The sequence below is a fragment of the Megachile rotundata genome, chromosome 3, assembly GCF_050947335.1.
Source record: "Megachile rotundata isolate GNS110a chromosome 3, iyMegRotu1, whole genome shotgun sequence".
Lineage (NCBI taxonomy): Eukaryota > Metazoa > Arthropoda > Insecta > Hymenoptera > Megachilidae > Megachile > Megachile rotundata.
In genome coordinates, this window is record NC_134985.1 from 20,668,316 (window position 1) to 20,691,306 (window position 22,991).

The 22,991-nt window shown below is 36.9% G+C and overlaps 4 protein-coding genes across 7 annotated transcripts in view; 1 reads left to right on the forward strand and 3 right to left on the reverse strand.

The window, feature by feature from the left end:
• Window positions 1–175: 175 nt before the first annotated feature.
• eIF3a (eukaryotic translation initiation factor 3 subunit A) lies at window positions 176–5,172 on the reverse strand. Of its 2 annotated transcripts, none has more exons than XM_003706552.3 (5): window positions 4,961–5,172; window positions 1,650–4,325; window positions 1,348–1,574; window positions 1,084–1,262; window positions 176–802 (listed from the first exon to the last, which is right to left on the reverse strand). In XM_003706552.3, the coding sequence occupies exons 1-5, from the start codon at window positions 5,007–5,009 to the stop codon at window positions 706–708; spliced, it is 3,228 nt and encodes a 1,075-aa protein (XP_003706600.1). In that variant the 5' UTR covers window positions 5,010–5,172; the 3' UTR covers window positions 176–705. The 2 variants fall into 2 exon arrangements, with proteins under 2 accessions (XP_003706600.1, XP_012148313.1); XM_012292923.2 differs by having other exon boundaries at window positions 1,342–1,574.
• A 439-nt stretch (window positions 5,173–5,611) lies between these two features.
• Window positions 5,612–7,135, reverse strand: LOC100876327 (DENN domain-containing protein 10). The gene is made up of 4 exons (XM_003706551.3): window positions 6,695–7,135; window positions 6,202–6,633; window positions 6,023–6,140; window positions 5,612–5,962 (listed from the first exon to the last, which is right to left on the reverse strand). Exons 1-4 carry the CDS (start codon window positions 6,947–6,949, stop codon window positions 5,691–5,693), a joined length of 1,077 nt encoding a protein of 358 aa, XP_003706599.1. The 5' UTR covers window positions 6,950–7,135; the 3' UTR covers window positions 5,612–5,690.
• A 92-nt stretch (window positions 7,136–7,227) lies between these two features.
• Window positions 7,228–22,248, reverse strand: e (nonribosomal peptide synthetase ebony). Its single transcript, XM_003706576.3, has 12 exons — window positions 21,563–22,248; window positions 17,398–17,530; window positions 16,947–17,222; window positions 15,114–15,269; window positions 13,185–13,411; window positions 13,012–13,074; window positions 12,120–12,333; window positions 10,565–10,732; window positions 9,532–9,918; window positions 9,024–9,381; window positions 8,462–8,912; window positions 7,228–7,886 (listed from the first exon to the last, which is right to left on the reverse strand). Exons 2-12 carry the CDS (start codon window positions 17,528–17,530, stop codon window positions 7,746–7,748), a joined length of 2,574 nt encoding a protein of 857 aa, XP_003706624.1. The 5' UTR covers window positions 21,563–22,248; the 3' UTR covers window positions 7,228–7,745.
• ETHR (ecdysis triggering hormone receptor) overlaps window positions 7,734–22,991 on the forward strand; it is a 106,137-nt gene continuing 90,879 nt past the window's right edge. Inside the window, exon 1 of one of the 3 annotated variants that reach the window (XM_012292928.2) lies at window positions 7,734–7,841. The gene's annotated coding sequence lies outside the window, so the exon portion shown is untranslated. The remainder of the gene's footprint in view (window positions 7,842–22,991) is intronic. The other 2 variants (XM_076530250.1, XM_012292925.2) reach the window with 2 other exon arrangements.

Sequence of the window (22,991 nt, forward strand, 5' to 3'; positions counted from 1 at the left end):
TCTCAAAACTAATACACAAGCTAAGATCGTTGCCTTGAATGTGTACGTGTTGTGTGTGTGTGTTTATGAATGTGGAAGAATATTGATCTTTCATCGTGGCTCTTCTTTACTCGTTCCAGGAAAAGGTGTATTACACGGCACACAGTCCGTTCGTAAAAAAAAAGTAACATAAGTATTAGGATACAAGAGACCTTTATTTACGTTTTGAGACCATTAACCTCTGCCGTTAGAAGACCTAACCAATTCGTTGACACTCGCACTCGTTTCACCATCTCTTCTGCTCTGTACATTGATTCATATTTGACATGAAATGCGATACAATAATTCGTAAATATACATAATGTCAGAGCGGTTTTTCTTCGTTTTATTTACAAATTCAATAAATGTAACGCAGCGTGATTGATTTAGAAAATCGTTGAATACCATAGAAAAATCATAAAAACTGAATGTTGTCGTTTCCGGTTGTAACATTACATTCCGATTATTTTATTTCCTTTGTATGATACGTGTGAATTGGCTACGACCCACCGTCTTTGTGCTGTATCATTGATCTGTTGTATGAGTATATCGGAGAAAAATGAAACGGTGCACAAAACAGTAGAGTTGGGCCCATCGATAGTTCCAGGCAAAAGTCTAACTGCATATTATGCACAGTTCTCGAAGGATAATAAACATTGCCTCTATTGGTAACTTTCCAGTCCTATGTTAACGCCGACTCACCTGCGACCAACCATCATCCTCTGGAGGTCGTCTTCTTTCCTCCTGTTTCGGTGGAAGTCTATCTTCTTTCAGTTCGTCTCGTCTACAATGTCAAATATATCTTTCAATAACCTTACCAATTTCCAACATTCTTGATATCAACAATTATCGTTAAAAGGCCAAACACCGTAAAACAAAACACATTAAGGAAAAACCACGTTTATGCTCAATAAACACGATACAATCCCGCTATATCGCCAGTGGCGCCCCCATCATTATAACACGTTAAAATGCACATATTTCCAAGGTTAGCAGAACTTTACTATTACCGACTAGTAATAAGATAATAAGTTACTAGTTAATAAGATGCGAAGATGTACTTACTTATCATCGCGTCTTGGTAGATCCCTAGGAGAATTTTGTATTGTATCGGTTTTGTCGCGCCAGTTTTGAGCACCGCTGTTACGCATAGTGTCTTCGCGACGATGAGTTCTACGATCAGGCATCCTGCCACGACTACCGCGAGAGCCGTCCGACGTTGAATCGCGTAAAACGTCACGCATCTGTGTACAAATAAACATGTTATCAAAATATATATTTGATACTTAATTTTAAAAAATTATTTAAATCATTGTTCTGTACATTTACCGAACGTCCATCCATTCCACGATCTTTATCTATTCTATCCCTATCTCTGTCTCTTGTATCGTCTTTGTTGTCATAGTCGTCTCTCCTCCATCTATCAGCGGTATCCTTCTTCGGTTTGTCGTCGTCCTTTCGCCATTTATCCGAAGTCTCGCGTCTCTTCCAGCGCGAAGAATCGTCTTTGTTACCGTCGTCTTTTATGTCCATAGGACGACGCCAAGACATTTCCACTGTAATTGAAACAAAAAATATGTTAATATCGTTTGAACACTATAGCAAAGGGATGAAGAAATTAATATAAGTACTTGGTTTGTCTTGGACACGATGGCGGGGTTCGGTACCGCGTCTCCACGTATCTGACATTTCTTTTTCTCTTTGTCTCTCTTCCTCCAGCTTCCGCTCGATCTCAGCTTCTCTGGCTCTAGTGATTTCTGCCTGTCTTTCGATCTTGGCCAAACGTTCAGCTTCCTTCGCCTCTTCTTCTGCGCGCCTTATTCTCTCTTCTTCTTCTCTCTTGGCCCTCTCTTCTTCCAGTCGCCGTTTCTCCTCTTCCTGTTTGATGCGTAGCTCTTCTTGACGTCTTCTTTCGATAGCTTCAGCGCGTTCTTTCTCCCATTTCGCTTTGCGTTCTGCCTTACGCTCCATTTTACGTTTCAGCAATCTACTAGCCCTTTCTTCGTTCAGGATTTTCTCGAACTCCTTCAATTTCTCCAAATAAATATTCTTACGTTCGGCCAGAATCTTCGCTAAGAAACTATCGTGATCCTCTTTCATTCTCGCCATACGTTCCCTAGTCGCGACAGCCTGCTGTCTCTCCTCGATGGCGGCAGCGATTCGCTCAGCTTCCTGTTGCTCCCAACGCTGCTTAGCCAACTCCATCTTTTCTTCGACCGCTTTCTCCAGCAACGGTATTTCTTCTAAACGCTTGGCACGTTCCAAGTAATCGATCTTCTTTTCTTGCGACTTCAATTTCTGTTGCATCTCTCTGCGCTCCTTCTGCAACTCTTCGGCTTCCCTGGCCGCTATTTGTTCAGCGTCTAATTTTTTGATCTCGTCTTCGTCTAACTTCTTCAACACCTTTTGACCGTGACTAGTTTGAGAAATCTGCTGCATCTTCTCCTTCAAATGGCGATCCTTGATCTGTTGGATCTCGCTCTGTTGCCGTTTCCTCTCCCGCTCTTCTCTTTCTTGTTCCAACCTCTTCTGTTCCGCTAACATCTGCTGCCTTTGCAATTCTTCCTGTCGTCGCATCTCCTCTTCCTCGCGGACTGTGTTGATGTGTTCGATGTACTCCTTTCGTTCTTCTATGATCTTGTGCCTTCCTAAGATTCTCTGGTGCTCTTTCATCTTGGTCTCGTGGTAATGGTTCACCATGGCAGCACGAAGTTTCTCTCGTTCCATCTTCTTTTTGTTCGGATTGATGATGTTAATCGCACGATGCAGTACAGTGGCCATATTTACAAGTTGACAACGAATTTGTTCAGAAGGCATAGCTTGCAATACAGGACCATCAGGATGATCTTCTCTTTGGGCTTCGGATAGGTCAACCCCAAAGTGCACGCATTTCTTTCCGTGATTGATCCTTATTTGCATGTCGTTATAACGCACGCAGTCTACCAACAGACGTTCCAGGTGAAAATCTGTCGTAAATTTGGCGAGTTCCAGTAGTCTGGCGAATTGTATGGTCTGATAAACTTGTGATATCTGGTGAACCAAACGTACCAGTGTTACATCTTGCAAGGCTGGAATATACTGAACCAAAGGGTTGTTCTCCTCCGCCTGTAACGTCCGGATAACAGAATCTACTCGACTGCACAACTCCAAAGGATGGAACTCAACCTCTAACCAAGAGTATAACTCTTGTAATTGGGGAGATGCTAAATTGACGATGTTCAAGCGAACGATATCTTTAAGCAACGAAACTCTCGTGGGTGGTTGCGTGAGTCCTAAAAGTGTCGCGAGTTTTTGAGCCTTTTCCAATGGACTCTTGTCCGTTTCGATAAAACGGTCGAATTCGGGGTGAGCTGATGGCAGTGGAATAGATAACGTAGCCAACAAAACACGATTTGCCATTCTCTGCTGTTCCTCCAAGGACATGTTCTTTTTCATTTCACGGGAGAGCTGCAGCAACTTAAACAACGCGGCAGCGTGGAAAAGGTAATTTCCTGCTTTCCAGAAAACCATGGCCAATTTCTGATAATAATTGGCCATGGTTTTTGGTACCGGGAGTTTTTTGGATAAGTTCATCATACCGTGAACGTCCTCGGAGGACTTGAAGGCTTCTTGCCACAACTCCATTTGAATAGCGGAATCGAGTTGATTCAAACGCGTTTCCAAGTTCAGTTGTTGCGTTTCAGCTCTGTTCATAGAAACGTTAGAAACAAGGGCTGGTAATTTACAAATTTCTTCTAAATGTTTACGCAATTTTTCACATAGCTTGCGAAACTCAGTCTTACGATTGTACTCGAGACAAAACTGGAAGGCCATGCGAGCAATATCATGATAAAGCGTCTCTACATGGGCATTAGTTCTGAGTAACTCCAAACACTGACAGTATGATTCCCATAAAAATTTCACCCATGGTGTCAGAATGGTACGATCGCTTCTGTCTTGTGCATCTTCCCCACTGACTGCAGACAACAAAATACTTTCAGGTGTAGCTAAATTATCCAAATCATCTATATCTATGACAGCTTGTTGACTTTGTTTCCGTGCCTGATTTGTCTTTTCTTCTGCCATACGTAAATATCCACGAATAACGTTTTCTAAACTTCCAACATTTACAGATTGGAACATATTTCGATACTGAAATAGGCCCTCCTTTGCTATGTGTGATTTCTTCAGTTCTACGCAAAGATCTAGGTATTTGAACATTATAGGTTCCAATACAGACTCTGACCAGTTGTATGTCCATTTTTTATTCCGGAAGACTTCTTGCAATGTATCTAATGCTCGAGCTGGTTTGCCTACTTCGATGAATTCTGTTAAAAGAGAAGCATAAATGTTTTACAAGATGTCAAACAATTTAACCTATAAAGATCTGATCTATATCTACTAACTGATAATATCAAAGTTGCATTACAAAATAGTACTGAGAGTTTACATAACAGTAAATATGTACTGATACTATGAAAGTCAACTCAATGTTAGTATTGTTTAAAAAAACTTTTTAAAAGTGAAATTGTCGGATATTTGACACAAAAATAAGGTAAATCTTTGTTTGTACAAAAAGAAACATACAGTAGGAAACTTTACTTAAAGTCATAATTTTTTTTATCCACGTAATATACGCTACTTGTAAAAAGATTGAATCTTACATTTTATTTACAAAGATAATTGTTTACAGCAGGGCATTTACTTTGATATTAAGTAGATCATTGCGAATGCATATGGTTGGGTAAAATTAATATTCCCAAAATTGCGACAGGCGTGACTATAGGCGGTTTGATAGTTATACAACAAGTAGAAATGTCTACGATAGATCAATGGTGGAGAAGCGCGCGATCGAATGAAACGTTATAGATCAGTAAAAAGTACATAAAGGGCAACAATTTTGAGAGCCTAGATTAAATAGCCATCGGCCATGTCATATCTTGTTACGGAGTAGTATACGTACCATTCGCCCTTTTTAGGGCATTTTCAGGTCTCTGTCCATATCGCGCCATTTTCTCGCACGAATACAGTCAATTTCACACCATACACTCTCGTGCAGAATCCGGGTAATCTACGTAGAAAATTTAGGACTCAATTTGTTAACTACTCGACGTTTGTCACGACGGACCTCGACCGCGTGTACCGGATGAAAGGCGGCCACTACGAAAAAATGGCTTCCCGTAATAAGCAAGTCAAATCAATCAATTTGTACTGGGTAGATCATTAAAAAGAATCGATATAGAAGGTCAAATTGTTACAAAAAAATGCAATTTGGTTTTTACTTTTATTGCATGGGCGATAAACACTTATCGTAATTATTTTGCTAAGAATAGCAAGTGGGCTTGGCACCAGATGTCGTAAAGGTCTATTTTCAACGTAACGATTTTTTCGTTGAAACTTGTGGTTTTATGTGTACATTCCGGTGCAACGTAGGCTTCTTTTGAAGATTGACAGTTACTAGAAGGAATAACCTTTCACTATGAATGATGGGGCCTCTTTCTCCTATGTTATTTTCCGCAAAGAAGCCTTCCATGCTCGCCGATGTACACTTTTCGGTATATGTTTGAATTTTTAAGTTCGTTTGCAGTGAAAATATGTAATAAAGCGTCAGCTGTTTCAATTAAATGCACATTCATATTTATTCATATACAATTGGCAGAATATATTTACAAAAATGTATAAGTATGTATAAATTATAGTAAAAATAAGTTTTCGGCTACAGCCAAATTGATTAAAAAATTTTCAACCGCGGGCGGTAAATTCTTTTCTTTCAACGTTTGTGCAGAAACCATTTTTCTTCCATCAGGTCCTTGAACTAAAGCTAAGGACTTTAATTGGTTCAATAAATCTTGTGTTTTGTCATTGATTTCAGATATTATTTGAGCTTCTGTATATGATTGATTTTCACTCAATTGAACCATGAATAGAGCTATTTCTTTGTGGGTTTTGGTCATTGTTAAACTTTCTAGGGAAAGGTAGTATTTATAAGTGGAATGTATTTAGAATATTTAATATTTTTCATTACCTTTTGCATGCGAAGCAACTGTAATTTCTCTGGCTGGAATATTTACAAGTAAATCAAATAGCTCTGTTCTTGATGAAATAAATACATTTCTGCAACCTGCAATGTAATGTGAATAGCCCTGCAAAATTAAATTAAAATTTAAGAATTTAACATTACAGCATATGCATAGATTAATATACCTTTAATTCTGCAAGTTCATCATCAGTCAAATCGACCCAAGGAAACAAATTATCAGTCACTTTACGATGTTTCATCAGTTCAGGAAATATTCCTATCCACTTCAGAAGTTGTTCTAAGCTATGATGATAAACTATTATACGCTTTTTTAAAAGAAGAGCCGTGTATATTAAAATAGTTTCCAATTCAAAAGTTTTAATCATTTCTCTGATATTAGTGTTCATTATAAAACGATGGCTATTAAAATCATCAGAAACAAATGTTCCATTTTCTTGAGTAGAACACGATCCTTTAGTAAATACAGATAGGTATAACTGTAGAATCTCTGTTGGTTTTCCAGTTTTGCAATACATTTTGCTAAGGACTCTTGAGAGTACTTCGTATTTTCGTGGATTGAAATCTTTAGCAAACAGAACTAATGCAAACTGCTTTACCTGTTACAATATAATTTGAATTATTCAAGTAATACGTACATTTTGAGTCAGTATAACTTACTTTTGGTAATTTATCCGAATCAAACACCTCACTGCAGTGTATGTAAAACCAACTGTGTTTATGCCTCGCAAACACAAACACTTGAGGAGAATTGTGTTCCAGTTCTAAATTACATTTTCTTGCAACAACAACTTTTTGCGATTCTGCAACTCGTGGGTAAGACCACGTCCATAATATATCACCGTTAGAATCTTTTTCAATTATGCTACAAGAGAGTAAATCCGTGAGAGGTGCCATTTCAAAATCGTATCCCATAAAATTATCGAATCAAATTAAAATATCCCAACACTTCATCGATATTCGTTTTCCATTGAAGTACTGTACGTAACAGTACATTATCGTGTTTTGATTTAAATTATTAAAGCGGTTTATGCATGTGTTAGAATAAGTGATTCAAATTTGACATTTCTTTAGGTTATGTCCAGTTATGTCAAATGTGAACAGTCAAGTGCTACCTCTGGTAGAGGAACGACGAACCATCATAGTACTTTGAAAAGGAACATGGAAAGGACGCTAAAAGATACAAGAATGCATTTTATTAAATTATTTAAGGTTTTTATTACATTTGTATTACAATTGACTAATTTTAATTTTCATTGTATAACAATTTTGGGTAAAGTATATTCGCCTACAACAACATTATCACATGTGTACTATCTCTATGTACAAAAATATTTACAATTTTTCGTAGTTTCTTCGATATGCGTCATTACGTTAACAAAGTGGCGCATATAAAAGAAGTAATGAAAATAATGGAGGGTTCAGATAATCATTGTATATTCAACACAATATTGTCAGTGTTTCAGTATCATCAATAAATACCGAGAATTCTAAAATATTGACAGTATGTGTATCTTTGATTGTCTGAGATCTCCATAAAGATTTTTTCCGAACACGAAACGTAAATTGATTATTTCGTGTGAGCACCAAACGAAATTATACGATTACAATAAATTAATACTCGACTTCCTATATTATCTTAAATTTACATCAATTTTATTGTCGCCACCGCTCGTATCACGCTAATATTTCCGTTTCCTTTTAGGCAACGTTAAGCGATCATTTTCAACGAGCAAATTGCCAGTTGACTGTCCGGTGCTTCTCCAAAGGGCTTCGTGCCGTCTGGAGCATTGTATTTGTTCACTTGGTAAGTAAGCATCGTTTCATACCCAAACACGTCTGTACCTAGTTGCTGTAAACACAATGCAAATTAAATGAAATTTTCCTTTATTTATTAATACTATGGTGAAGAGATAACATTTGACGGAAAGGAGATAACAATTTGTAAAGTAGAAGACGTTGCTTTGTAGGTATATAAAATGTGTAACCAGATATTTGCACAAATGACGCCGTAGTGGTCAGTTGACCGCTGGAATTCGTATGACGTTACAGTGGAAATCGTAAATCTTCCAGCCACTGAATTTTATCTGATACCACTGTTCGCGATCATCGTGGAGTCGTCGTATAGTTTTGGCGGGAATTTCAAATTAGATTACTCGCAACTTTCGACTCGTTATTTCGTGTCGTATGGTATCGTAAGATATTAGAAAGTTAGAAAATGTTCAGTAACGCTAATAATATGAAAACTATTAGTCTGTATAGTACACTATTAATTTACATAGTGCACTATTAGTCTACATAGTTTTTAAATGACTCAGCTCGTTCTTTCACGAGGTTGTAATATGAAAAATAATTTTTCACTTGAATTGCAAAATTTATTGTTTCGATATTCGACCAAGAGAATATTTAACGATGTATACTACCTACCTGCGTAAGCGGGCTGGTGTTCGTGGTGAAGATTCCAGCGTACTCCTTCCTCTGCGCCAATTTCAAACAGTACTCCTCCATGACTTTCATCATGATCACGTTCTCTGCAGGATTCAGATCACCGCTCGTCGTCATCATGAAATTGTGAATAATTTGACCCTTTCCTTTAGGTAATTTTCGTTCCCTGATCGGCGCTTCCAAGTATTCGAGAAACTCGAAGACAATCATCAACTTCGAGTCGAGTATCAGCTCAGGCTCGTCCCACAGATCGAAATTCAAGCCTACACCGATCGTTCTGCCGTCTCGAGCCGATTTCACTACGAAACTCAAATTCTTCTCCACAAGAGGCTCCCACATGATCTCCATCATTACCCGGTAGTCGTCTTTTGTTATACCCGGCATCAGCCACTGCTCTAAATCCGCTTTGCTGTAGAAGCTTTCCGTAATAATTCTGCAAAATTGAATCATCTTGTTCGTAGTATCTCCTTGTAAATTTGCAATGGAATTTATTTTTGACGGTATACGAACAACAAGATGCTTGTTTAAGAAATATTGTACGTACTCTATCGCATCGTTTTTATGAGAGTCGTTGAGCATTTCAAAAATATGCTCGTCTTCGTTGATGTTATTCTCTAGAGGAACGTCGTCCGTGCTGATCCTCATCCGGCTGAGTACCTCGGCCAGATTCTTCGCCGTGATGAATTCCGTAATGCCTATCTCGTAGCCCTGATCCCTCAGCTTTGTCACCGTGTAAATGGAGTTCAACGAGTTGCCGCCTAGCTCGTAGAAATTTGCATCGGGCGTGACATTTGAACGACCTCCTCCTATTACAGACGCCACCGTCGGAAACAGGACTCTCGCTTTTGCCAGGTCCTCCTCGCGCACACCCGTATAATCGCAGTTCATGAATTGCTCATTTTCTGTAAACAGAAATAAATAGCTGATAAACGCGTCTTCCATTAATCTCTAAAATTCCTCTAAAATTCCTCTAAAATTCCAAAGTTCCAAAATTTCACTCGCGATTACCTGCATCGCATCACACCTTAATCGATAAAATGTTCATACCGTACCGTTATTAAGGCTGGTAGACTCGTAGTGCTTCAGCAAGGCCTGACGATCGGTCTTCCCGTTCGTTAAAAGCGGTATATTATCCATTACGATGATTCGCGGAAGCATGTAGGGTGGCAAGGTAGTTTGGAGGATCTCCTCGATTTTCTGGTCGCACGTGCACCCGGTGACGGTTACGAAAGCGATCAGTGTCTGCGACAGTTCTCCGGGTTTGTAACAGAGAACCACCACTTTGTCGACTCCTGGAACTTTGGACACAGCGTTCTCAACTTCCGTGAGGTCCACGCGGTGGCCTCTGACTTTGATCTGCGAATCCATTCGGCCTTCGTATATCACTGTCCCTTTTGATATCTTGGCGTAGTCCCCGGTGCAATATATCCTCGAGTACTCTGCAAATATTTGAATAATGAAATGAAAATGTTTGTATTAATGAAAATGTTTGTATTAACGAAAATGTTTATATTAATGAAAATGTTTATATTAACGAAAATGTTTATATTAACGAAAAAGTTTGTATTAATGAAAATGTTTGTATTAGTGAAAATGTTTATATTAATGAAAATGTTTATATTAACGAAAATGTTTATATTAATGAAAGTATGAAATATGTGCAAGTGTAGAACTTGTACAATGGAACCTTGGAATATTTCCATTATTCATACAGCTACAATTTTTCAAACACCTTCGTTTCCAATCTAATTTATCGAAAATTAAAAATAAAACAGATAGCAGATAAATTGAAAACCGGATATCTGTCTCTGTCTAAATGATTGGACGCAGACTTTCAACTCGTTAGAGTGGTATTATTCAAGCTAAACGTATAAGCGTATACAACTATAGATTATATTAATGAAATGTTTTAAAAAAGAACGAGATCCGTGTGTTACACAATGCTCAATGATTTATAACAGACGTTGTCGATCCTTTTATCGTTTTTTGTTTAGTGCAACTATTTGTCTAATTATGCGATGAGTAATGATAAATAAATTGTGATAATTGTGACGTTGAAAGAATTGTTAACGACAAAGAATGTACCTGGATCGATAGCGTGCGGGTTATCTTGAAACTTGTGGGAATCATTGTCTCGAATGTATCCTGCAGCGAGGTTCCTTCCTGCCACTATTAATTCGCCAACTTCCCCTTGCGGAACCAGGCGCATTTCTTTGTTCACGATGTAGATTATGCAGTTGTCCAGCGGTTTTCCTGCGAGAATTTTCAATATTCAAATGTATGAATTTTCAGATCTTCAACTTCTCAAATCTTTAAACTCTTCAATTTCTAACCCTTTAAGTTCTTATATTTTTGGATCTTTAAATCTTCAAATTTCCAAATGCATATGTTCCTAAGTATCTAAGTCCCCAAATTCTCAAGTCTTTGAATCTCTAAATTCCCCACTTCTCGAATTCCTAAATGTTTAAATAGATAAATCTCCAAATCCTTAAATTTCCAAATGCATATATTTCTAAGTATCTAAGTCCCCAAATTTTCAAGTCCCTGAATCTCTAAATTCCCCACTTCTAGAATTTCCAAATGCCTAAATACCTAAATCTCCAAATCCCCAAATCCCCAAATCCCCAAATCCCTAAATTTCCAAATTCCTAAATCCTCAAATCTCCAAATCTCCAAATCCTCAAATCTTCAAATCTCGAAATCTCTAAATCTCGAAATTTCCAAATTCCCATAATCTCGAAATTCCCAATTTCTCAAATCTCCAAATCTCCGAATTCCCAATTTCTCAAATCCCCAAATCTCGAAATTCCCAATTTCTCAAATCCCCAAATCTCCAAATTCCCAATTTCTCAAATTCCCAAATCTCCAAATTCCCAATCTCTCAAATCCCCAAATCCTCAATTTCCCAAATCTCGAAATTCCCAATTTCTCAAATTTCCAATTTCTCAAATCCCCAAATTCCCAAATCCCCATAATCTCGAAATTCCCAATTTCTCAAATTTCCAATTTCTCAAATCCCCAAATTCCCAAATCCCCATAATCTCGAAATTCCCAATTTCTCAAATCCCCAAATCTCCAAATTCCCAATTTCTCAAATCCCCAAATCTTCAAATTCCCAATTTCTCAAATTCCCAAATCTCCAAATTCCCAATCTCTCAAATCCCCAAATCCTCAATTTCCCAAATCTCGAAATTCCCAATTTCTCAAATCCCCAAATCTCCAAATTCCCAATTTCTCAAATCCCCAAATCTCGAAATTCCGAATTTCTCAAATCCCCAAATCTCCAAATTCCCAATTTCTCAAATTCCCAATTTCTCAAATTCCGAATTTCTCAAATCTCCAAATCTCCAAATTCCCAATTTCTCAAATTCCCAAATCTCCAAATTCCCAATCTCTCAAATCCCCAAATCCTCAATTTCCCAAATCTCGAAATTCCCAATTTCTCAAATCCCCAAATTCCCAATTTCTCAAATCCCCAAATTTCCAAACCCCCAAATCCCCAACTCTCCAAACCCCAAATCTCCAAATCCCCAAATCCCCAAACCCCCAACTCCCCAAACCCCAAACCCCCAAATTTCCACAACAAAATTCCTAACACGAATAAAAACCACATAAAACCACTTCAAAAAGCTTCCTTTACCAATGGGCACTTTGTCGACGGATTGCAGCTGGTTCGGGTCGTTTATAAGATGATAGGTGACGTCTCCCATGATTTCCGTGCTCCCGTAAAAGTTCGCCAGAATTTTATTATCGTCGTTTGCAAATGTGGTGAAAAATTCGTCCGCCAACGAGACTGGCAACGTTTCACCGGAACATACCCAAAGTCTGAGTGAACGGAGTATGTTGTCCTTGTTCTGAATGTAACAATATACGTACTTAGAGATCTGGATTGACGATTAGATTTATCTAACCTTTTTTAACAACATGCGTTCACTATTGCAGTTGTATTATAGATTTTTTGTTGCGAAACTGATCGAGAAGTTGTGTATCATTTTTGTAAGTAACACTTCCTTTGTAAAATTTGAGCGATTATGTGTTTGAGCAACTTCTGAGCGCCATGTTTGAATCGCGGATGCAGCGGAAGTTGAGGAGCAATGTTTAAATGGAAGTTTGATAGGTAAATGACAATGCAGCTTTTGATAGCAAAATGGAGATTGGTTCTTGTTTTTTTTTTATAATATGAAGTATGTGATTTTTGTGTTGCGTGGAACATTTCTGAAACACCTTGCATTTTATACAATTACTGTTGGTGTTTCTGTAATTCAAGATGGCTGACTCAAAATTTGTATATTCAGTTCAAGCTAGTATTTGATAACAATTAATTAGAAATTTATGATAGACCAATTTAAGATAGAAATTCAATAGGTAAAATGTAGAACTAGCAAGATTTAGTGGAGTATAATTGAAAAGAGTTTCACTCAATCATTGACGTTTTGCAACAAATATATCAAGTCCAATTTAAAATCTGTAAATGTTACCATACAAGATAAATTTACAGGATACATTTTTATATTGCAGCAATCGATACTTACACGTAGACTCAGGTACATCAGCATCGATTGCAACAAAGACGGTACCAGCACCAATCGTTGAATCTGCAATAAAATATTCATATGAAACATAAACTAACTTCTTACAAAACAAACTATCTCCACTAAGTCATATTTTATTCCCAAAAAATTTGAACAGTTATTTAGCACCTCACCTCGTGTTTCTCCAATAATTGCACAAATTTCTCCGGGTCTCTCGTGACGTGTTTAGCAACGACCATCAAGGTACGTCCCTGTAACAAGGGTCCCCAAATTTCGGACACACTGTCGACGAAAGTCAAAGACGTCTTGAAGACGCAACGCTGCTCGTCGGATCCGTAAGGCAGCTCTCTCCATTGCCATCGCAAACGGTTCAGTATGGTCGCGTGTGGCAAAAGCACTCCTGTGGAGCAGAACAATAACGTGGCGCGTGGTAATTATAAACTGTAATCGAGCTATTAGCTTGCGACATTGCTTGCGTGTAACAGTAGCTGCTCAGTCGGTTGTGTTATACGAAACCGCATGTTTTATACCGTTAATGGACGTACAAATTCAATAGAAACCTTACGTGTTCATTTAGGAATTTCTGATCTCTCGTAAATCTTTGATTTTTAAGTTAAATTTCAGAGTTCTTTATTTCTTACATTTGTAAATAGCTTCTCAAATTTTTTGGTTTATTAATTATCAAATTTTTGTAGGTTCTGATACATAGATTCTTAGGCTCATGGATTAGTAAATTGTTGTATATCTTCATCTATCGTAGATTACAGTGCATGCATACCTAATATTAAAATCCTTGAATTCCTAACTCATCACATTTTTAAGTCTCTAAGTATTTAAATAATGAAATTTCTAAATGTCCAAATGCATACGTTCTTACATTTCTATGGCCCCAAATTGTCAAAACCCGTATCTTCAAATTTCTTGTTTCTCAAGACCTGAATTTTCGAGTTCCACGTTTCCCAAATCCCCAAATTCCTATGTTTCCAAATTTCGAATTACTCAAATCCTCACATTCCTAAATCTCCAAATTCCTAGTCTCTCAAATCCTCAAATTCCTAAATTCCGAAATCCTCAATTTCCCAAATCTCCAAATTCCCAATTTCTCAAATTTCCACTCTCTCAAATTTCCAATCTCTCAAGGTTCCAAACTCTCAAGGTTCCAATCTCTCAAGGTTCCAAACTCTCAAGGTTCCACTCTCTCAAATTTCCAATCTCTCAAATTTCCACTCTCTCAAATTCCCAATCTCTCAAATTTCCACTCTCTCAAATTTCCACTCTCTCAAATTTCCACTCTCTCAAATTTCCACTCTCTCAAATTTCCAATCTCTCAAGGTTCCAAACTCTCAAGGTTCCACTCTCTCAAATTTCCAATCTCTCAAATTTCCACTCTCTCAAATTCCCAATCTCTCAAATTTCCACTCTCTCAAATTTCCACTCTCTCAAATTTCCACTCTCTCAAATTTCCAATCTCTCAAGGTTCCAAACTCTCAAGGTTCCAAACTCTCAAGGTTCCAAACTCTCAAGGTTCCAAACTCTCAAGGTTCCACTCTCTCAAATTTCCAATCTCTCAAATTTCCACTCTCTCAAATTCCCAATCTCTCAAATTTCCACTCTCTCAAATTTCCACTCTCTCAAATTCCCAATCTCTCAAATTTCCACTCTCTCAAATTTCCACTCTCTCAAATTTCCAATCTCTCAAGGTTCCAAACTCTCAAGGTTCCAATCTCTCAAGGTTCCAAACTCTCAAAGTTCCAATCTCTCAAGGTTCCAATCTTTCAAATCTCCAATCTCCCAAATTTCCAATCTCCCAAATTTCCAATCTCTCAAATTTTCAACCTCTCAAATTTCCAATCTCTCAAATCCCCGAATCCCGAAATCCCCAAATCCTCAATTTGCCAAATCTCCAAATTTCCAATTTCTCAAATTCCCAAGTCTCCAAATTTCCAATCTCTCAAATCCCCAAATCCCTAAATTCCCAAATTCCCAAATCCCCAAATCCCCTAATTCCCCATTTCTCATCTCCCTAAATACCTAAACCTCCAAATCCCCAAACCCCTGCCTCCAAATTCCAAAATTCCAAAAATCCCAAACTGAAAGTATACCTTTAGGAGTTCCAGTGCTACCGGAAGTATAGAGAACGATAGCGATTCTTTCAGGGTCCTCCTCGATCTCCAAATCTTGCTCCTCCTCGTGTCTCGCTAGTTCCAACAGCTGCTCATACGTGATAGTATTCGTTCCCTCGTACATCGATAGATCGGCTGAAAGACCGAAACGAAAGGATTTTGAGGACAAACGTTCGCTTCCGATCTGGCTGATTCATTTGACTGTAATTGCCTCCAGAATTTCAATACGTCCCTCGATTAATGACATCGTATACCACCGGCGATTTACGAGTTTGTCAATGAACAGTCAATCTTAATCGGTTCTGATCGAACCGTATCGATCGGCAAGGTCCTTCCGTTTATCGAAGGAAAAATCGTTTTTTTTTTCATTCAAGCAGGATTGATAAAGGAATTGGAAATTATTTTTTCTTTATCTCTCTATTGTGGCAGTAAAAGTTTAACATTAAATCTATCGGCATATAATGTGTACTTAACTTGAAATTAAAAATGAAGTTAAAAAATGAATAAACAAATAAAGCATAAATTAGTGCACACATTTATTGTTTATCTTAATGAAAACCAGTGATGATTTGAAGGAAACTATTTTAACAAAATGTGTACTTAACTTGAAACTAAAAATGAAGTTAAAAAATGAATAAACAAATAAAGCATAAATTAGTGCACATATTTATTGTTTATCTTAATGAAAACCAGTGATGATTTGAAGGAAACTATTTTAACAAAATGTGTATTTAACTTGAAATTAAAAATGAAGCTAAAAAATGAATAAACAAATGAAGCATAAATTAGTGCACATATTTATTCTTTATCTTAATGAAAATCAATTCTGATTTGAAGGAATGTATTTTAACAAAATGTGTATTTAACTTGAAACTAAAAATGAAGTTAAAAAATGAATAAACAAATAAAGCATAAATTAGTGCACACATTTATTGTTTATCTTAATGAAAACCAGTGATGATTTGAAGGAAACTATTTTAACAAAATGTGTACTTAACTTGAAACTAAAAATGAAGTTAAAAAATGATTAAACAAATAAAGCATAAATTAGTGCACATATTTATTTTTTATCTTAATGAAAATCAATTCTGATTTCAAGGAATGAATTTTAAGAAAATGTGTACCTGATAAGAAACTTGTGGAGCGGTCATTTAACTGGTTTGGTAGTTTCAGTGTTACTCTAACACAAATCATCAAACCACACATCTTATCAAACACAATTTAATGCAAATTTAATAGAAGTTTGGAATATAAATATTATTTCGTTGATAATCTTTATTGGATATACAACATTGAACTTGGTGTAGACTTCAGGTTTTATAAGAACCACGAAGAAATAAATAAGAAGAAGGACAGAAGGAGGATTTGCGTGTCTGATCCTCACAAAGAATGCGACTCCCATGACTCCAGAAATCTGAGCCATTGTTGGTTATAGAAAGATCGCAGTCATTTCTGCGAAGTATTTCATAATTTCAGTTACACGGTAACGTGTAATCGACAATGGTTATTGACCGGGAAACCGGTTTCTAATAACATTATAATAATAGAGGAAAATGTAAGGTCGATTATAGCGAACAGGTGATAAGTCGAAAATGGTGAGCGAAAATGTGAAGAAACTAAGAGAAATACAGAAAAGTCCCAAAACAGAAAAATGGAAAAATAGAAAAGTGAGAAGGTATTGGATGGAAAATGCAAACGTGAAGTGGAAGGTGAACGCGAGAAAAATAGCAGAGTAAACGTCAGAAAGGGAAGTGCGAAGGAACTAACAAGAGGAAAGTGCGAAAGCGGGAAAAAGAAGAAGCGTGGTTTTACCGTGTTCCTCGACAAGTACGACGAAAGGTTTAGCTTCCTGCAGAACGTGTTTCATCCTAGACATGGGGAACTCTACGTCCAGAGGCAGATACGCCATCCCAGCTTTAATTATCGCCAGCAGTACGGTGGGCAGACGATGAGAGGGTTTCATACAGACTCCAACGAACGACGCCGCGGTGTTCTCCGGTTTCTCGCATTTCTGCAAAACCCTGGCCAGCCGATTGGTCAGCAGGTGCAATTCCTGGTAAGAGATCGCGTACACCTTTCCATCGTCGTCTGGAAACAAAGAAAAACGATGGAAATGTTAGACGACGGGAAACGCGTGGCTGGAGGATATCGATCACGTGCATATCGCGCGCACCTCGATATCGATTTTTTACCGTTCTAGACATTCTTGCGTGTTGTTTTTTATTCCTTTGTATTTTGAAAAAAATAGCATCAATGACAGTACCTTCGTAGTAGATTGCCGGCTGACTGGAATTATTCTCTGCCGACTCTTTGAATAATTTATGAAGCAAATCCTTCTCCTTGCTGCCATTGGTCTGTCGGCCTTTTAACACCGACTGCTGCAGGATCGTTCCCATCTGTGGGTTGAAATTTTTTAGTCTTTATCTCGTCACGGTTCATTTCGCTATTTTAATTAAGTTATACCCATTATTATCTTGGTGCGCGTCATTTATTTTCGTTGGTACTTCGGTTTTTCTAAATTGAACAATTAGCGATTCAAAATTTTATCTGTTGATTTTGAACATCAATGTTTTAGTGCAGAAATATTTCTGAGACGCCTTAATACATTTATCTCGAGAATTTTATCTGTCGACTTCGAACATAAATGTTTTAGTTCAGAACGATTCTACAATTTTATCTGTTGATTTCGAGCATCAATGTTTTAGTTCAGAACGATTCGACAATTTTATCTGTCGATTTCGAACGTCAATGTTTTAGTTCAGAAATATTTCTGAAACACCTTAAAACATTTTAATTAATCGTAACGAAGTTCAAAAAGACTCGACAATTTTATTTGTCGATTTCGAACATCAATGTTTTAATTCAGAAATATTTCTGAGACACCTTGATACGTTTTAATCGATCGTAACGAAGTTCAGACTGACTCGACAATTTTATCTGTTGATTTCGAACATCAATGTTTTAGTTCAGAACGACTCTACAATTTTATCTGTCGATTTCGAACATCAATGCTTTAGCTCAGAAATATTTCTGAGACGCCTTAATACATTTTAATCAATCGTAACGAAGTTCAGAAGGACTCGAGAATTTTATCTGTTGATTTCGAACATCAGTGTTTTAGTTCAGAAAGACTCGACAATTTTATCTGTCGATTTCGAACATCAATATTTTACTTCAGAACGACTCGACAATTTTATCTGTCGATTTCGAACATCAATGCTTTAGCTCAGTAATATTTTTGAAACATTTTAATACATTTTAATTGATCGTAACGAAGTTCAGAAAGACTCGAGAATTTTATCTGTTGATTTCGAACATCAATGTTTTAGTTCAGAAAGACTCTACAATTTTATTTGTCAATTTCGAACATCAATGTTTCAGTTCAGAAATATTTCTGAAACACCTTAATTCGAAGTAGAAATTATGGTGGAAAGAAACGGTATTAATCGATCGTAACGAAGTTCAGAACGACTCGAGATTTCCCGAGAGCGACATGGGATTTGAAATCCCAAACGGCTCGCGCCATCGGCGAATAACTTTCAGTCTCTTCAATTAACGCGAAAGATTGATGGCGATTTCTATGGAAAAGAACATGCTAGGAGTTATACAGCAAATACGAACAACATCCAGGGGAATTTAGCGCGTTCTTTCTTCTAAATACGGGTGCGAATGGAATTAGAACGATTGGATTGCACCAACCTTTTTCTTTCGTTGGGGCGTTCAATGCTTTAACTTCCACGTTTGTCTCTTCCATTACCTTCTTTCATTTCTTATTTTCTTTTATTTTTTTACTAACTGTTAGCTTAAATAATTGTCTGGCACTGTTAGAATGTTTATTAGTTTGATCATGAAAGTTGCATGACCAACGAAGATAAAAAGAATGAAACTTTCCTATAAAATTTTATAGGAAATTGTTGAAACAAAGAACCTTTATTCCGTCATTTCTGATATTTTCATTCAAATAAATGTTTGTACAGAAATGCTCTCTTGTTTCTTTTAAAAATATCTTTCAAAACAGTTAATATACAATCGGTAGTTGCGACGGTGAACACCGTATCAAGCATTCCTTTCACTGAACACGAATTTCACCCTTCTCTGCCTCTTCCATCTCCCTTTCGTGTCTTGAAAATTTTCCACGAGGAATAGAAAGCGTGACGTACGAAAGGCACGGGGCTGTTCAATTAATTCGGTAGGGACCGTATATCGAAATACGTAAACGTATTGTTTCGAGTGCGCAATCTCGTATAAATTTTCCTAACCAAACCTCTTTCCACACTGCTGATCTTCTTCATTACATTCAACTTCATCGATTTCATTATTTATATTCAACTCGTCATTAATTTTTTAATACAAAATCCAAATTTAATTCGAATAAATTGAAATGCAAATTTAATTCAAATAAACTCAAATCCAAATTTGATTCGAATAAATTGAAATCCAAATTTAATTCGAATAAATTCATATCCAAATTTAATTCAAATAAATTCAACTCTAAATTCAATTCAAATAAATTCAAACCCAAATTCAATTCAAATAAATTCAAACCTAAATTCAATTTAAATAAATTCAAACCCAATTTCAATTCAAATAAAATCAAACCCAAATTCAATTCAAATAAATTCAAACTCAAATTCAACTCAAATAAATTCAAATCCAAATTCAATTCAAATAAATTCAAACCCAAATTCAATTTAAATAAATTCAAATCCAAATTCAATTCAAATAAATTCAAACCTAAATTCAATTTAAATAAATTCAAACCCAAATTCAATTTAAATAAATTCAAACCCAAATTCAATTCAAATAAATTCAAACTCAAATTCAACTCAAATAAATTCAAATCCAAATTCAATTCAAATAAATTCAAATCCAAATTGAACTTCTGAAACTTCAAATGTATTGATGCATATTTTGGCGACCATCGAGTTCAGTAAACTCCGATCGAAAAAGGGTTAATGTCTCTAACGAAAGAAAGTTCATCGATTACGCGGAGCACGAGGTAATAAAAGTTTGTCGATGGAAGTCAACTGCGAAACGGAGACTGCTGTAAGTGCGTCAAAATGCAAACATAGTATCGATTAATTTACATAACTGTTACAAGGATAATGAAACTGTTCTGTATTATACCAGTGGAATTTATAATTGAAGCCTTAGGGTTATCGTGTCGTTAAACTAGGTAGATTTCAAAAGCATTTGTTCATGGAAATCTTGGACGCTCGATGAAATAGTAATCGACGATGCGAGCTTCCAGTAGAATGTTTAATACGATAACGTTGATAGCGGAGGGTCCGATTTATGTTCGCTCCAATTAAACGACGCGCTGAGATTACATTGAAAGGGGAAGAAAAATACTCGATCAACTGCCACTTAAGCTTATTCATACAACAGAAAGAATTGTTAAATTGCTCGCTCTCGAAAATTTATACTAAGAAATTATTCTATTATTTCTAATAGAAATAATGTTAGTGTAAATTAACACTAAACCTACCGGTGTGCAATTACATATTGTGTATGCACTTACTCTCAAATTAAAAATGTAGCTAAAATATAAATAGACGAATGATAAAACATAAATTAATATGCACATTAATTCTATACCTTCACGAAGATTAGCAAAGATTCTAAAAAAATTGTGTTAATAAATTTTGTAAGTTAAAATGAAAAATTTTTAAGAGTCATTTCTAGTAATTTTAATGTTAAAAAAGAACATACTATGTTGATATAAATGGCGAACAATCACAAGTATCATTTCATTGAAAATTAATTAGGTTGATAATAGCTACACTGTTTAAAATGCCAAATGATTTTCCACCGCCTTCCGCTATAATCGATCAGTTAGAAATTCTCGGTTTCTGATTTTTCTATTTCGATTCCGTTTCGAAATCGAAGTAATTTCATTATAGATGTGGCGTAACGATAATTTTGCGAAATAATGATTCTAACGGATAGTGATTTCAACGCGTGGCAATATAACGCATGATAATTGTAACGCATTGTGATTTCTACTTGTGGTGATCACGTGGTGATATAACGCGCTGTGGTTTCTACACGTGGCTATATAACGCGCGCTAATTCTAACACAACATTTTTATTAACTTATTATAACTTGTTATAATTCTTATTATAACTTGTGTGCATATGGCAATATAAGTTGTATAACACTTGATGTATACTGCAATATAACGCAAGGTAACGATTGTCCCTAAACGATAAAGTTCCCATAAATTCTCGTTTCCTAAACGTTTCTTAAATAATTCTATAAAAGAAACAAAGTTGTGAAACTGATTAAAAAGTAGATAACCAAAGCACTTAACAGTGCAAATTCCGCCATTTCCTTTAGTAGCAAACGCTGGGGCAATCGTGATAGAGCAATCTGAGACAAGGATGCTTTCGTGACGACACGCATGCAGCAGGTTTCGTTCACTCACCTCAAAAGCGGTTTCTGACGTACGTGTCCTTCTTCAGCAAGCGTGTCGCCTTCGACTTCGCTTCCTGGCTGTACGACGGAGATCCAACAGTGTCGAGAAAAATGGCACCGTTCCAGGGTATCGGTTTTAACAACGGCGTACACTATCCTCGAAACACCTGAATTCAGCGACCGGCCAACTTTCACTGGTTCATGCGCACCTTTCTAACGAGCACTCTCGTTTCTGCTCGGCCTAAGTCCAATTCGTTCTCGTCTTTTTTCCTCGAAAACTTCGCCTCGGAATCGAACAGCGATCACCAATCACTCTAATGAATCTCTCCGATCCTCCTTGACCACCTTTACCGATCGATTCTGCGGTCTCAGCTTTCTTCCACTGATCTCAACTTTACGACGCACGTGTTTTCTTTCATATCACCTATCCCGTTATCCTCTTCGATATCGAAGCAAATTGCAACGAAGCACAACCGGTTTTTCAGATTTTTCAGGTTGAATCAAATGGTGGTTTTCGAAAGATGCTAAACACAATGGTTCCTTTGTTAACTGTCGAGAGACGAACCGATTCGCGATTTTCGCTAAAAGATCGATAGTTGGGTGTCGCAATACGATGACCTTACGGTTTGGTCATCACCGGCCCGATTACTCGCAGAGAGTGTCTCCTCCCGTTGACGTAGCCAGTGCTTTTATATAGAACCGGTTACGAGGACCCTGAATTGTTCGTTGTCCCCCATCCTGCCACCACCATCTCTGCATCTTTTGTGTCGCTGTTGCGACTGCACCGCTTCGTCTGGTCCCTTCGAACCGTGCTCCCTCTATCATCCACGCTCCTTTTTTATCCGTTCATTTTTTTTATTCATCGCTATTAACACTACGGACCAGTTCCACGCTGCTTATGATGCTGCTGCCAACTTTCAATTTGATCATCTCTACCATTTTGAATTGGGTTCTTTATCTGGGGAGTCAGGTCCCTTGACGTCTATGTCAATTGTTTCATTTTAATCCTCCTGGAAATTCTTTCATAATTTTATTTCTTTTCTCATGGTGAGATGTATGTGGTTGAAGGATTTGAGGTTTGGGTAAGGTTGTGAGATGGTGTATGTTTTTAGATATTTAGATTTATGTATCTTTTTATCTGCATGTGTTTAGAGCTTTAGGTATGTGGATCTGTAAATCTGTGGGTTGTTTGATTTTCATGTTCTTGGGTCTTGAGATGTTCAGATCTCTATCTTTATGTATGAGATACATTCTTTTGATTATTATAACTGTAGGTCCAAGATATTGTAACTGTGGGTCCAAGATTATTGTAACTGTAGGTCCAAGATATTATAACTGTGGGTCCAAGATTATTATAACTGTAGGTCCAAGATATTATAACTGTGGGTCCAAGATTATTGTAACTGTGGGTCCAAGATTATTGTAACTGTAGGTCCAAG

Bases quoted from the DNA above. Each gene is read 5' to 3' on its own strand.
- e (XM_003706576.3), bottom strand. From the start codon at position 17,530: ATGGGAACGATCCTGCAGCAGTCGGTGTTAAAAGGCCGACAGACCAAT. The intron at 9,919-10,564 runs GTACATTCTTTG...AAATATTTGCAG, and splicing joins CCCGCACGCTATCGATCCAG to AGTACTCGAGGATATATTGC. The intron at 8,913-9,023 runs GTACGTACAATA...TCAATTTTGCAG, and splicing joins CATAAAAACGATGCGATAGA to AATTATTACGGAAAGCTTCT.
- eIF3a (XM_012292923.2), bottom strand. From the start codon at position 5,009: ATGGCGCGATATGGACAGAGACCTGAAAATGCCCTAAAAAGGGCGAAT. The intron at 1,575-1,649 runs GTACTTATATTA...TTTCAATTACAG, and splicing joins TCGTGTCCAAGACAAACCAA to TGGAAATGTCTTGGCGTCGT. The intron at 1,263-1,341 runs GTACAGAACAAT...ATTTGTACACAG, and splicing joins TGGATGGACGTTCGGTAAAT to ATGCGTGACGTTTTACGCGA.
- LOC100876327 (XM_003706551.3), bottom strand. From the start codon at position 6,949: ATGGGATACGATTTTGAAATGGCACCTCTCACGGATTTACTCTCTTGT. The intron at 6,634-6,694 runs GTAAGTTATACT...ATATTGTAACAG, and splicing joins ATTCGGATAAATTACCAAAA to GTAAAGCAGTTTGCATTAGT. The intron at 5,963-6,022 runs GTAATGAAAAAT...ACCTTTCCCTAG, and splicing joins AGTTGCTTCGCATGCAAAAG to AAAGTTTAACAATGACCAAA.